The sequence below is a fragment of the Bombina bombina genome, chromosome 7 (assembly GCF_027579735.1).
Source record: "Bombina bombina isolate aBomBom1 chromosome 7, aBomBom1.pri, whole genome shotgun sequence".
Classification (NCBI taxonomy): domain Eukaryota; kingdom Metazoa; phylum Chordata; class Amphibia; order Anura; family Bombinatoridae; genus Bombina; species Bombina bombina.
The window spans coordinates 196805263-196819675 of NC_069505.1; the positions used below are offsets into that span (position 1 = coordinate 196805263).

Here is a 14413-nt window from a genome sequence, read left to right on the forward strand (position 1 = left end):
GATTGGAGTAAAACCCCATCCCTTGTTCTCCTAATGGAACAGGATGAATCACTCCCATCTTTAACAGGTCTTCTACACAATGTAAGAATGCCTGTCTTTTCATTTGGTCTGAAGACAATTGAGACCTGTGGAACCTTCCCCTTGGGGGTAGTTCCTTGAATTCCAGGAGATAACCTTGAGAAACTATTTCTAGCGCCCAAGGATCCTGAACATCTCTTGCCCAAGCCTGAGCGAAGAGAGAGAGTCTGCCCCCCACCAGATCCGGTCCCGGATCGGGGGCCAGCATCTCATGCTGTCTTGGTAGCGGTAGCGGGCTTCTTGGCCTGCTTACCTTTGTTCCAGCCTTGCATCGGTCTCCAGGCTGGCTTGGTTTGAGAAGAAATACCCTCTTGCTTAGAGGATGTAGAATTTGAGGCTGGTCAGTTTCTGCGAAAGGGACGAAAATTTGTTTTATTTTTAGCCTTAAAAGACCTATCCTGAGGAAGGGCGTGGCCCTTTCCCCCAGTGATGTCTGAAATAATCTCTTTCAAGTCAGGGCCAAACAGCGTTTTCCCCTTGAAAGGGATGTTAAGCAATCTGTTCTTGGAGGACACATCCGCTGACCAAGACTTCAGCCAAAGCGCTCTGCGCGCCACAATAGCAAAACCTGAATTTTTCGCCGCTAATCTAACTAATTGCAAAGTGGCGTCTAAGGTAAAAGAGTTAGCCAACTTAAGTGCTTGAACTCTGTCCATAACCTCCTCATAAGAGGATGCTTGATTGAGCAACTTTTCTAGTTCCTCGAACCAGAAACACGCTGCTGTAGTGACAGGAACAATGCATGAAATTGGTTGTAGAAGGTAACCTTGCTGAACAAACATCTTTTTAAGCAAACCCTCTAATTTTTTATCCATAGGATCTTTAAAAGCACAACTATCTTCTATAGGGATAGTGGTGCGTTTGTTTAGAGTAGAAACCGCCCCCTCGACCTTGGGGACTGTCTGCCATAAGTCCTTCCTGGGATCGACCATAGGAAATAATTTCTTAAATATAGGGGGAGGGACAAAAAGGTATGCCGGGCCTTTCCCATTCCTTATTTACAATGTCCGCCACCCGCTTGGGTATAGGAAAAGCTTCGGGGGGCACCGGGACCTCTAGGAACCTGTCCATCTTCCATAATTTCTCTGGAATGACCAAATTGTCACAATCATCCAGAGTAGATAACACCTCCTTAAGCAGAGCGCGGAGATGTTCCAATTTAAATTTAAATGTAATAACGTCAGGTTCAGCTTCTTGAGAAATTTTTCCTGAATCTGAAATTTCTCCCTCAGACAAAACCTCCCTAGCCCCTTCAGACTGGTGTAAGGGCATGTCAGAACCATTATCATCAGCGTCCTCATGCTCTTCAGTATCTAAAACAGAGCAGTCGCGCTTTCGCTGATAAGTGGGCATTTTGGCTAAAATGTTTTTAATAGAATTATCCATTACAGCCGTTAATTGTTGCATAGTAAGGAGGATTGGCGCACTAGATGCACTAGGGGCCTCCTGAGTGGGCAAGACTGGTGTAGACATAGAAGGGGATGATGCAGTACCATGCTTACTCCCCTCACTTAAGGAATCATTTTGGGCAACATTATTATCAGTGGCATCATTGTCCCTACTTTGTTTGTCACATTCATCACATATATTTAAATGGATAGGAACCTTGGCTTTCGAACATACAGAACATCGTCTATCTGATAGTTCAGACATGTTAATAGGCATAAACTTGATAACAAAGCACAAAAAACGTTTTAAAATAAAACCGTTACTGTCTCTTTAAATTTTAAACTGAACACACTTTTTTACTGAATATACGCAAAAGTATGAAGGAAATGTTCAAAATTCACCAAAATTTCACCACAGTGTCATAAAGCCTTAAAAGTATTGCACACCAAATTTGAAAGCTTTAACTCTTAAAATAACGGAACGTGAGCCGTTTTTACATTTAACCCCTATACAGTCCCTGGTATGTGCTTTGCTGAGACCCAACCAAGCCCAGAGGGGAATACGATACCAAATGACGCCTTCAATAAGCTTTTTCAGTGGATCTGAGCTCCTCACACATGCATCTGCATGCCTTGCTTCTCAAAAACAACTGCGCATTAGTGGCGCGAAAATGAGGCTCTGCCTATGACTAGAAAAGGCCCCCAGTGAAAAAGGTGTCCAATACAGTGCCTGTCCGTTTTTTTAACAAAATTGCCAAGATTAAAATAACTCTCCAAAGTTATAAACCATTAAAAATGCTTATATAGTAATCGTTTTGGCCCAGAAAAATGTCTACCAGTCTTTAAAGCCCTTGTGAAGCCCTTTTATTCTTATATTGAAAATTAAGAAAATGGCTTACCGGATCCCATAGGGAAAATGACAGCTTCCAGCATTACCAAGTCTTGTTAGAAATGTGTCATACCTCAAGCAGCCAAAGTCTGCTCACTGTTTCCCCCAACTGAAGTTAATTCCTCTCAACAGTCCTGTGTGGAAACAGCCATCGATTTTAGTAACGGTTGCTAAAATCATTTTCCTCTTACAAACAGAAATCTTCATCTCTTTTCTGTTTCAGAGTAAATAGTACATACCAGCACTATTTTAAAATAACAAACTCTTGATTGAAGAATAAAAACTACATTTAAACACCAAAAAACTCTGAGCCATCTCCGTGGAGATGTTGCCTGTGCAACGGCAAAGAGAATGACTGGGGAAGGCGGAGCCTAGGAGGGATCATGTGACCAGCTTTGCTGGGCTCTTTGCCATTTCCTGTTGGGGAAGAGAATATCCCCACAAGTAAGGATGACGCCGTGGACCGGACACACCTATGTTGGAGAAATAGGATTATGTTAATGGAACGTCTCCCAAAGTAAAAACAAAAATACACAGGACTAAAGGAATACCATATTAAAAAATCCAAGAGAGAGAGAGAGAGAAAAAAAAAAAAAAAAAAAAAATGGATCTCACTTGGGAAAAATAAATATCAATATAAATAAAAATAAGTCCTCTTCGGTACTTAGTGATTCAGATTCCGGACACCTATATATCCAAACAGATTCAGGCAATATAAGTATGATACATTAATCAGATTTTAAGTAATAAAGATATCCCGCCATTCCTCCGCCCACATCTCATACTGTATCGATGATAAATCCAGCTTCATCCAATCACTGCATGCCCCACGAGCTGGATGCCAAAGGGGGCACGCAACGATTGGATGAAGTCAGATTTGTCAATCATCTAATTACAGTATGAGATGCGGGCAGAGGAACGGCGGGATGTTTGCCATAACTAAATGGTAATTATTTAAAAAAATAAAAAAAAAATTAATGAATGAAAATGCAACTGTTTAAGATTAATTTTATACAGTATGCCTTAAAGCAGTGTTTTTCAACCAGTGTGCCACGGCACACTAGTGTGCCATGAGAGATCCACAGGTGTGCCGCGGCAGACTGACAACAGTGTGACATATTTTTTTAAATTTTGCTTGTTTTTATTCTGGGCCATTTTTTTATTTTGAGTGAGATGATGACTGAGGGTAACTGCGCAGCGGCAGCTCGCCTCCCCGACCCGTATTGACACTTGGAAGGAACCCCCACCCACCACAACACGTGCCTAGTGCTGGCTCTACACGCAGCAGCACGCAACACTTAGTTTGTAGGAGGCATGGCAGCACAGTACAGTGTGTGTATATATATTTTGTAAAATTTTAGGATGGTGGTGTGCCGCAGGATTTTTTAATGTAAAAAAAGTGTGCAACGGCAAAAAAAAGGTTGAAAATCACTGCCTTAAAGTGCATAACTTTACAATCACTTTAAAAACAACAACAACGTATTATCTTTATCCCAAGTCTGAGGGTCACGATTCAAATCCTTAGTAATGTTACAAACCAGCACCTGAGCCCCAGTAAATGTGCAACTAAATGCATTCCTTGTTATCAAGTTAGAGTCTATCCATGACCCTGAGCGTAGCAGATGCAGGTATGTAAACGAGCCAGCCTACTACGTGGCTTCTGTAATGTCTGAGCTTGCGTACCTCACAGAAGGATCCCGGTCAGGCTCCACCAGCTTGTAGAACTCATCAAGCACAGCCAGCTCCTCCTCAGACATTAGTGGGCTCCCGTTCACACCCTGTTTCAGGTCATTGCGCACCTCCTCATCACCAAGTTTGTCGAGGACAAACTGCAGCTCTAGCACAGTCTTCAAGCGCTTCTGTTCCGCTTCCTCTCGCATGAGTTGCTCGCGCCGTGCAGCTTTCTTTATGGATTTCTGGATCTAAAGTTACAAGAACACTCGTTGTTTAATAGCCAAGTCAAACCTTACCCCAGGAACCAATCAAAAGCCCACTCCAAAGTACTGAGTAATTCTAGAGATTAGTTCCCTCCCAGCAAATTTACTTTAGAATAGCTGGGTAGCATACAGACGAGTCTATGTGAAGGATATTAAGGCTTACAGAGTTATACTGTCAAATGAGGACCTATAGCTCAGCAATCCTTGTGACAACATCAGCGTTTGTGAATAGGTGTTCTGTGCACAAGATCAGCTAGTGGGCACATGCCAGTGTCCTTTGTCTCATGATGATAGTACTATGATGTGCAGATGTAAAGGAAGGGGCATGCTTACATCTTGACTAAGAGCCATTAAACTCTTCTGCAGGTCACGAGCAAACTCCATGTTGGTCAGTACTTCTTGGTATTTTGACACAGCATCCTGAAAGCAAATGAAATTTAAATGTTAATTTGTGTCTAATGCAAATTTATCCTCAAGCAACATCAGAATAGGCTATGCAGCACAATCAAATAAGTGTCCCACTTGGACACATTGAGCCCCATTTATCAAGCAGAAAAAGCAGCTATGGGGCCCCAGGGTAGCTGCAGTCTTAAAGGAATAGAAAAATATATATATATATATATATATATATATATATATATATATATATATATATATATATATATATATATATATATATATATATATATATATATATATATATATATATATATATATATATATATATATATATATATATATATATATTCAAAATAGGATAGCATAATCTTACCACTCTTCAAAAAATGCCACGGTGCACTGCTAAAAGACATCCAAATCCTCCAAGAAAAGCAGGCACTCACTGGTCTTTGTTAAAAAGCACAGTTCACCGTGAGTCATAAACCTCCCTCTCCTTATAAGCAACCATATACACTAAAATTGTCTGAGACACAGAAGGCAGAGGGATTCTTTTAAAGTTGGTATTATGTCATTTTTACCCCAAATATAGCTTCAACAGGAAGCATGCTTGCAGCACTCGCAGAACTTTTAACTCTTTACTTGGAAAAAGTTGAACTGGATGTCATAGCAGCCCTTGGTGTTGCCACTTCCACTGCAGACCGCTCCTATATGACACATAGCTCAACACCTCTGCACTCTCATCTGGAGATCTGGAGAATCTACTAGTCTTGGTTTACACAACACAAAGTTATTTTTATATCTCCATATTGAGAATAGTGCTATTTGGTTTACTGTGTCCCTGATCCTATGATGAAGGGCTACTAGGGTGATCTATTATGCACTTGCTTCTCTTGTTGCCTGTGGCCGGGGCAACTTCCTGTTGAAGGCCAGCTTTACTTGCTTGTTATAGATTCGAAATTATGAAGCAAATCTGGTATTTATACCATTCAGAGTCCTACTTATTTAACTAGTCACAACTTAACCTCCATATTATTCCACCTGACCCAACAGAATACTTTATTCTTAAGAGTGGGAGCCCATAGGGTCTAGCTAGGGTGAATGTCAGAGGAAATTAATGGATTATGTACATAGCCTATACTTTAATGCTCTCTCATTGGAATCCTCACTAGTGGTCTCGCTATATATGTATAATTTTAGCACACCAGACCTGCTAAACATTGTTACGTGTACCTCTGCCTGGTCATTAATGGATAAGGGGTTTTCCTTCATTTAATAACAGTTTTGACACCTACAGTACAAATAGTGATATTACTATAACTAACATAATAAGCCTACAATCAAAAGTGTAGCGTTAGAGTCCAAATATATAATATATTGCAGGTAGGTAGGTGTAGAGCAAGAGTGTTTTCATAAAAACAAATCTACATAGTTATGATAGACAATTGCCAAACTATATGCTAAAAACATTAAAAGGTTTGCATATGAGTCCCACAAGTGGTCTCCAATTGAAGTAGGTTTTATGGGTCCAAAAGTGCCCTCATGTGTAAGTTAGAGGATTTACAGGTCGACATACTGATGGAATATGGTGTACTGGAATTGTATGTTTTATTTGATATTTGTACTGTGCTGAAACTGTATTTTACCACAGTCTGTGTGCCTTGATTAAAAACCACACACACACACCACAATTAATACTTACTGAAAATTGTATTTCCTTCGGGCTGATGAGAGTCAATAGCTTCATAACATCCCACAAGTATTCCAGATGTTGGCATGTGCACCAGGATTAAACTTCACACCTTCTCAGGGAGTCAGCAGTGGCTTGCATGACACAAATATCCTCAGAAGAAATACACACCGCTGCTAGCTCTATGAAAACTGGTGCACGTGCCCTCACAGGATATGTGCGTGTACCGCAGAAAAGCAGTAATAACTTTTACCAGAAGCATTTTTGCTAATAAAAAGGAAATTTATGCTTACCTGATAAATTTGTTTCTTCTTAAACACGACGAGTCCACGGATCATCTTCATTACTTATGGGATATTCACCTCCTGGTCAGCAGGAGGAAGCAAAGAGCACCACAGCAGAGCTGATAAATAGCTCCTCCCTCCCTTCCCTCCTACTCCAGACATTCAACCGAAGTTAGGAAGAGAAAGGAAAAGCCAAGGTGTAGAGGTGTCTGAAGTTTACAAAAATAACAACCCGTCTTAAAAGAACAGGGCGAGCCGTGGACTCGTGTCCAAGAAGAAACAAATTTATCAGGTAAGCATAAATTTCCTTTTCTTCTTAAAGACACGATGAGTCCACGGATTATATTCATTACATATGGGATACAATACCCAAGCTAGAGGACACAGATGATACGGGAGGGACAAGACATACCCTCTTGGAGAAAAGACAAAAATTCTGGGAATTTTAACTCTACTCCATGAGTAGCCCTTAGATTCACACCAATAAAGACATTTACGCCATATCTTATGGTAAAACCTTCTAGTTACAGGCTTACAAGTCTGAATCATGGTCTCTATGACCAAATCAGAAAACCCCCACTTGGATAGGATTAACCATTCAATCTCCAAGGAGTCAGCTTCAGAAAAACTAGATATAGGTGAAGGAAGGACCCTTGAATGAGAAGGACCTTCCTCAACGGAAGTCTCCAAGGTGGAAGGAAAGACATGTCCACCAGGTCTGCATACCAAATCCTGCGAGGCCACTCAGGAGCAATAAGAATCACTGATGCCTTCTCCTGATTGATTCGAGCAATGACCCGAGGAAGAAGAGCAAAAAAAAACTAGGTTGAAGGACCAAGGAACTGCTAGAACATCTATCAGCTCCGCCTGAGGATCCCTGGACCTTGACCCGTATCTCGGGAGCTTGGCATTCTGACGAGATGCCTTGAGATCTAACTCCGGCCGACCCCATTTGAGAATCAGGTTGGAGAATACTCCCAGATGGAGTTCCCACTCTCCCGGATGAAAAGTCAGCCTGTTCAGAAAGTCCACCTCTCAGTTGTCCACTCCTGGGATGTGGATCGCTGACAGATGGCAAGAATGGGCCTCCGCCCACCGGATTATCTTGGTTACCTCTGTCATCGCGAAGGAACTCCTCGTTCCTTCCCGACTATTGATGTAATGTCAGTCTGGAATCTGATGAACTTGACCGAAGCCAACTGAGGCCAGGCCAGAAGAGCATTGAAGATCGCTCTCAGTTCCAGGATGTTTATAGGAAGAACAGACTCCGCCAGAGTCCACACTCCCTGAGCCTTTAGAGGACGTCAGACAGCTCCCACCCTAGAAGGCTGGCATCTGTTGTCACAATCACCCAGGATGGTCTGCGAAAGCATGTTTCCTGGGATAGATGATCCAGAGACAACCACCATTGAAGTGAATCCTTTGTCTCCTGTTCCAGGGTTATTCGAGGAAACAAGTCTGCATAATCTCCATTCCACAGCCTGAGCATGTTTAACTGCAGATGTCTGAGCTGAAACCGAGCAAACGGGATGATGTCCATTGCCGCCACCAACAGTCCGATTACTTCCAATGCACTGGGCCACTGATGGCCGAGGATTGGAATTAAGGGCTTGAAAGGCTTCTAGAATCTTTGATATCCTGACCTCGGTCAGAAAAATCCTCAGATATAGAATCGATTACAGTGCCCAAGAAAGTCACCCTTGCTTTCGAGATTAAGGAACTCTTTTCAAGATTCACCTTCCACCCGTGAGTTCTCAGGAAGGATAGTACAATGTCGGTATGGGACCTTGCTAGTTGACAAGAGGGAGCCTGGATTAGAATATCGTCCAGATAAGGCGCCACCGCAATACCCAGCGGTCTTAAAACTGCCGATAGAGACCCAAGAACCTTTGTGAAAATTCTGGGTTCCGTGGCCAGCCGGAAAGGAAGAGTAACAAACAAAGTGTCTGTCCAGAAAGGCAAATCTTAGGAACTTGTGATGATCTCTGTGGATAGGGACATGTAGATATGCATCCTTTAAGTCCACTGTTGTCATAAATTGACCCTCCTGAATCAATGGAAGAATAGTACGAATAGTTTCCATCTTGAAAGATGGAACTCTGAGAAACTTGTTCAGACTCTGGAGGTCTAAAATAGGTCTGAAAATTCCCTCCTTCTTGCGAACTACAAACAGATTTGAATAAAAACCCTGCCCGTGTTCCTGTACAGAGAAATCACTCTCAGGAAGGAAAAGTTTCTAACACAATGTAAGAACAACCTCTCTTTATCTGGTTTGCAGATAATCTTGAAAGAATAAATCTTCCTCGAGGAGGAAAATTTTTGAACTCCAGTTTGTATCCCTGGGACACTATTTCTATAGCCCAGGGATCCTGAACATCTCAAACCCAAATCTGAGTGAAAACGGAATTCTGCCCTCTACAAGATCCTGTCCCGGATCGGAGGCATGTCCTTCAAGCTGTATCGAATTCAACAGCAGGTTAAGTGAATTCCAAAAGATATAACTTTCATCAAGCCAGATCCCATCAAGGTCTTCCCCTTGGAAGGAATAGCTAAAAGCTTAAACTTAGAGCATACATCCGTAGAACAGACTCTAACCATAAGACTGTGAGCAGGAACAGAAAACCCTGAAACCTATGCTCCCAGAATGATAACTTGAAGGGAAAAATTTGAAATAAAGGAAGTAGCCACCTCAAAGGCTTTCATCCTATCCTGGGTCCTTATCCAGGGGAGATTCTGATTTAGCAGCATCAGGAAAAGCATCAGACCCATATGCCGTTGCACTAGTGACAGTAGCAAAGTACACAGCTGGCTGCCATTATAAGCCCTGGTGTACATCCCCCTGAACACAACTATCCTCTAAGGGAATCGCAGTTCTCTCGGTCAAGCTGGAAACTACTCCGTCCACCCTAGTGAATGCTTGTCCAGCCTCCATAGCAAAGCCCACTATGGAAAAAATATTGTTAATTATAGGGAATGCGGTTCCTTCCATTCCTTAATAACCTACTGGACGCAATAGATAACACCAGCAAAATCGGAGTCGCCCAGGGTAGCTAAAACCTCCTAAAAAGTAACAAATGGAGGTAATCAAGCTAAAAAACAGAAAAACAACCTCAGGATCAAATAAAGATATTATTCCATCTGAGCCGGAGAATTCTCTATCAGATAATCCCAAAGTATCTTTCTCCTTTCGTTAATAGGGTAGAAACGGCTGGGATAGCAACTATTAAATCAATCACCCTAACTGATTGAAATTAATTCCTCTAGTAATGTATTCTACCTTGTGGTAAAACTTATGTATGAAATGCAAAGTAAATCCAAACTGAGTGTTAGAGGAAGCGCAGGGCACTGCATGTGGGCCATAACATTTTGTGGGACACTATAGGAGAAATCTGTTGCATAGATTGACCATAGTCAACAGACTCCCATAGTAGACTCCCATAGTCAACAGACTCCTCTGACCTGAATCCTTCTGTGTGCTTCAGACCCAGAATAAAAAGATAGCACTTACCTTTATATTCTGCCCGACAGCAGGGCAGTTCAGCAGGTTTAGGAGGTCCTCTGCCTCCAATAGCCCTGTGGAAGATGATAAAGCCTGAGTTAAGTGTTGCTTTGGCTATCAGGAGAAGGGCAGCATAAATCTATGGGAGGCGCAGTGAGAATTATGTCCCACCAGTTCCCATTGCTCTAAAGCCACCAATAGCTCTACTATAGAGACTGATATGGACTACGGCTACACCCTAGAACAAAGTAGCACACTCTGGCACTACTTTCAAAATAATAAACTCTTGAAGAATCTAATCTAACACCTCACTTTACCTCTTCCTATCACTAACGTAGGCAAAGAGAATGACTGGGGTGTGAGGGAAGGTAGGAGCTATTTATCAGCTCTGCTGTGGTGCTCTTTGCCTCCTCCTGCTGACCAGGAGATGAATATCCCATAAGTAATGAAGATGATCCGTGGACTCATCGTGTCTTTAAGAAGAAAGTATATTCCAAAAATGCTTCTATTTCAAATTGAAATGCACATTTCATTTTTAACCTATCCCTTTAAGACCACTATTACATAACCTCTCCACAGCCTAAAATGCGGCATACTGACACCATCCCAATCTGATCGGAATGACTGACAGCCCCAGCAGCTATTTGTGCAATGTTAATGTGGGCAGTTCAGATATCTCTTGCTGTGTAACAAGGCCTAGTGGACAGGTTGATGGTAGCTCACAGCAAAGACAACACAAGTAGACATCATTTGTGCTCTCTAGTCTTCACATTAGGTAGTAGATAACACCTGGCGGCACAAAGCTACGAAAAGAACCAACAAGACTTATATGAAAAAGAGGTTTTGTAGAACACAAAAAGAACACAACATCCCCATGAAAATAAAACAGTTCTTACAAGTTGGTCCTGATTGAGTCGTTCCCCTTTATTCATGCGGTCTTGGTAATCATCTAGCTTGCCCTAAGGAGAAGAGGGAAAAAATAAAATTCACATTAGGGTATGCAGGATCATGACTGGATCGCACAAGCAAATATCATCAACAAACATAAAAGAACTAATGATTTTGTACTGAACATGGTAAACTTCTAACTTCTCAGCAGATCTAGAATATTAAGAGGAATGCAAGTAGCGTAAAGGCACGACAGGCAAATCGTAGATTATTATAAGATGCTGGAAGATGGCTGCAGATTTATTCCTCGACATTGGCTCACCAAATGTGCTCAGCTATTTCCCAGTTGTGCATTGCTGTTCCTGAGGTATGCTTCTTAAATTATAGCCATATTATATAGGTGCTTTGTTATATCACCTGTGTTTGATAGAGCAAGACCCCTCTTCTGCACAAGTCTTGGCGAGGCATCTAGTCATTTGCTCTTATGAGTGATAGTACTGCATATTATATCTGTTATAGCCCTGAGAACATCAAAGAAGAAACAACCACAGTTGCTAGTCCCAGACAATGCAGAGTACTAGAGCACAGAGAATGCACAGACCTTACACAGATTTGTGGGTAATATTTAGGAGTATAAAGATAAAATGTGCAGCAGACAGGATATACATACAGCCATTCTGCAGCGAATGTAGCACAAGGTAGGTTTTGTGTTCTGTATACAGGACACTCTTGGCATTAGTAAGCTAAAGGGGACAGCGGTCACAAGTCGAGCGTTGATTAAAAGAAATTGTATCTATTGGCAAAAAAAATGCTTCTAATAAAAATTTCCACCATTCAGTGCTAATGTTTACTTTTGGAGGAGTGTCACCATCCTCTAGGAGAAGGCACACGCACCATATCCCTTTGGTAAAGACTAATTTAGCATACTCGCTGTCACCATAAGAGTGGATTCTGGAGTAGTCCGAGTGTAGATGCAGAGCATATCTAGATATAAGTGGTGATCACTTTTCCTAGAAGAATATTCCCTTTTTGTGCAACATGGCTAAACCCCTGTTTTAGGGGCCATATATGACAACTAACTTGTGACAATACATTGCTACGCATCAGGTTCCCTCACATATTCCTACAATGCTTGGAGATAGCTGCTGGTTGATGGCAGCAGATGTATGCATCTGTCATTCGCTCAACAGATGTGCATTGATGCTTATGAGCCTACCAAGGTATGCTATTGAACAAAGGATTCCAATTGAAAAAAAGGAAATTAGGCAGTTTAAACATGTAATGTTCTGTCAGTGATAAGAGATTTTAGGCTTCATGTCCATTTTAAGCTCTGATTTTTCAGTCCGGGGGCCCTACTCCTGCAGTACATTTAACGGTTCTGTATCTTTACCATGAATTGGTGTCATTTGGATTCAGAGCAGAGAGTGTTGTGATTTACTTGGATCATAATGACAGAATTTGCAAGTTATAAAGTTTGCCATTAGATTTTAGTGCACTGGAGAAACAGCTCGGGCCCCAGATTAAACAGCAACCTCGCTAGTAGATGTAGCACAAGTTTCACAGAGTGTTTTATTGTGATTAATACTGTGTGCATAAAGGAGTCCAATAAAAAAAAAAAAAAAAAAAAAAAGCCATTTCTAGTTTACTTCTAATATCAAATGTGCTTAGTTTTCTTGTTGAAGGGTAAAGCTAGGTAGTACGAGATGTGTGCATACTATGGAAGCAAGGTTTTACAGCCTGCTGCCAGATGACTAGACACATGCACCCTCCTGAGCTCACCTAGGCAGACTTGATAGAGGTTATTTGGAGACATTTCTACCATTTCATGTTCTGTCCAGTCAGATTTTGGCTTTACTGGTCCTGTAAGCATGTTTCCCTGTGTCATTTCAATAACTTCTTCCATAAAAATACGATTTAAGCAGAACTCTTGAAACCCAAAATTTATTCTTTCATGATTCGGATAGAACATACGATTGTAAACAACTTTAGGTCTTGCGCTTCGTTCTCTTGGTATCCTCTGCTGATGAGCAGCAATTCACTACTGGGAGCAAGCTGAACACATCTGGTGAGCCCATCTGGTGAGCCAATGACGAGGCATACACGTGCACCCACCAATCAGCAGTTGGGCTCAGGTGAAGCAATGCATTACTGGGAGCTACATAATATTAATATTCTTCTTCTTTATTTATAAAGCGCCAACAGATTCGGCAGTGCTGTCCATGGGTACAAAGATAAAAGTACAGTAAAATATAAAAAAAAAAAAAAGACACCAAAGTTTAACAAATACAGGGGGAATTGAGGGCCCTGTTCCCATGGGAACTTACAATCTAGATGGGTACGAGGGTGATGTTAGTGTGGAGTTAGATGAGGGCAACTATTAGGCAAGTGGAATTAATTTGTTACTGATCTGGAGATAGGCTTCACTGAACAAAAAAGGTCTTTAGGGAGAGTTTAAAGAAGGAAATGTCTGACAGCTCAAGGATGTGCATTCCAGATGGTTGGTGCCGCACAAGTAAAGTCCTGAAATCTAGCATGGGAGGCGGTGATGGTAGAAGATGCAAGGAGCAGGTCATTGTTGGATCTTAGGGGGCAGGCTGGAGTATATTTGTTGATGAGTGAGAGAGGGGGGGGGGGGGGGCTGCGTTGGTAAAGGCTTTGAAGGTCAGGGTGAGAATTTTGAATTTAATTCTGCTGTGAATGGGGAGCCAGTGAAGGGACTCGCAGAGAGGTGCAGCAGATACAGAGAGAGGTAGATTAGCCTAACAGGTGATGGGGAGATAGTGGTGTCACCAACAGTGATTTAAACATTAGAAACCAGGGTAGAATTAGAAGGAGCTCAGTCTTTGACATGTTGATTTTTAGGTGGTGAGAGGCCATCCAAGTAGATATGCCAGATAAGCAGACACTGATATGAGAAAGGACAGAAGGAGAGAGTGCAGAGGTGGATAGGTAGATCTGAGTATCATCAGCATAGAGGCGATAGTTGAAGCCATAGCTACTGATAAGTTTACCCAGTGAGGAAGTATAAATAGAGAAGAGTAGAGGACCAAGAAGAGAGCCTTGAGGTACTCCAACAGACAGAGGCAATGGAGAGGAGGTTCCGCCAGCAAATGAGAAAGAAAGAAAAAAAAAAAAAAAAAAAAGGAAAAAAAGAAAGAAAAAAAAAAAAGAGTAACCTTGGTGAGGGCAGTCTCAGTTGAGTGTTGGGAACAGAATCCAAGGGGTCAAGCAATGTGTGGGAGGAAAAGAAGTGGGTTAGGCGATTGAAAACTAGTTTTTCCAGAACTTTTGAAGCAAGCGGAAGCAGTGATATGGGGCGGTAGTTTGCAGGAGAATTGGGGTTGAGGGAGGGGTTTTTTTTTTG

The 14413-nt window shown here is 41.8% G+C and overlaps 1 protein-coding gene across 2 annotated transcripts in view; it reads right to left on the reverse strand.

The window, feature by feature from the left end:
* CAPRIN1 (cell cycle associated protein 1) overlaps positions 1–14413 on the reverse strand; it is a 117344-nt gene that overhangs the window by 79196 nt on the left and 23735 nt on the right. For both annotated transcript variants that reach the window (XM_053720538.1, XM_053720537.1), the window contains exons 3-5: positions 11058–11120; positions 4626–4712; positions 4039–4277 (exon numbers count right to left, since the gene is read on the reverse strand). In XM_053720538.1, coding sequence (XP_053576513.1) covers positions 4039–4277; positions 4626–4712; positions 11058–11120 — 389 coding nt within the window. The remainder of the gene's footprint in view (positions 1–4038; positions 4278–4625; positions 4713–11057; positions 11121–14413) is intronic.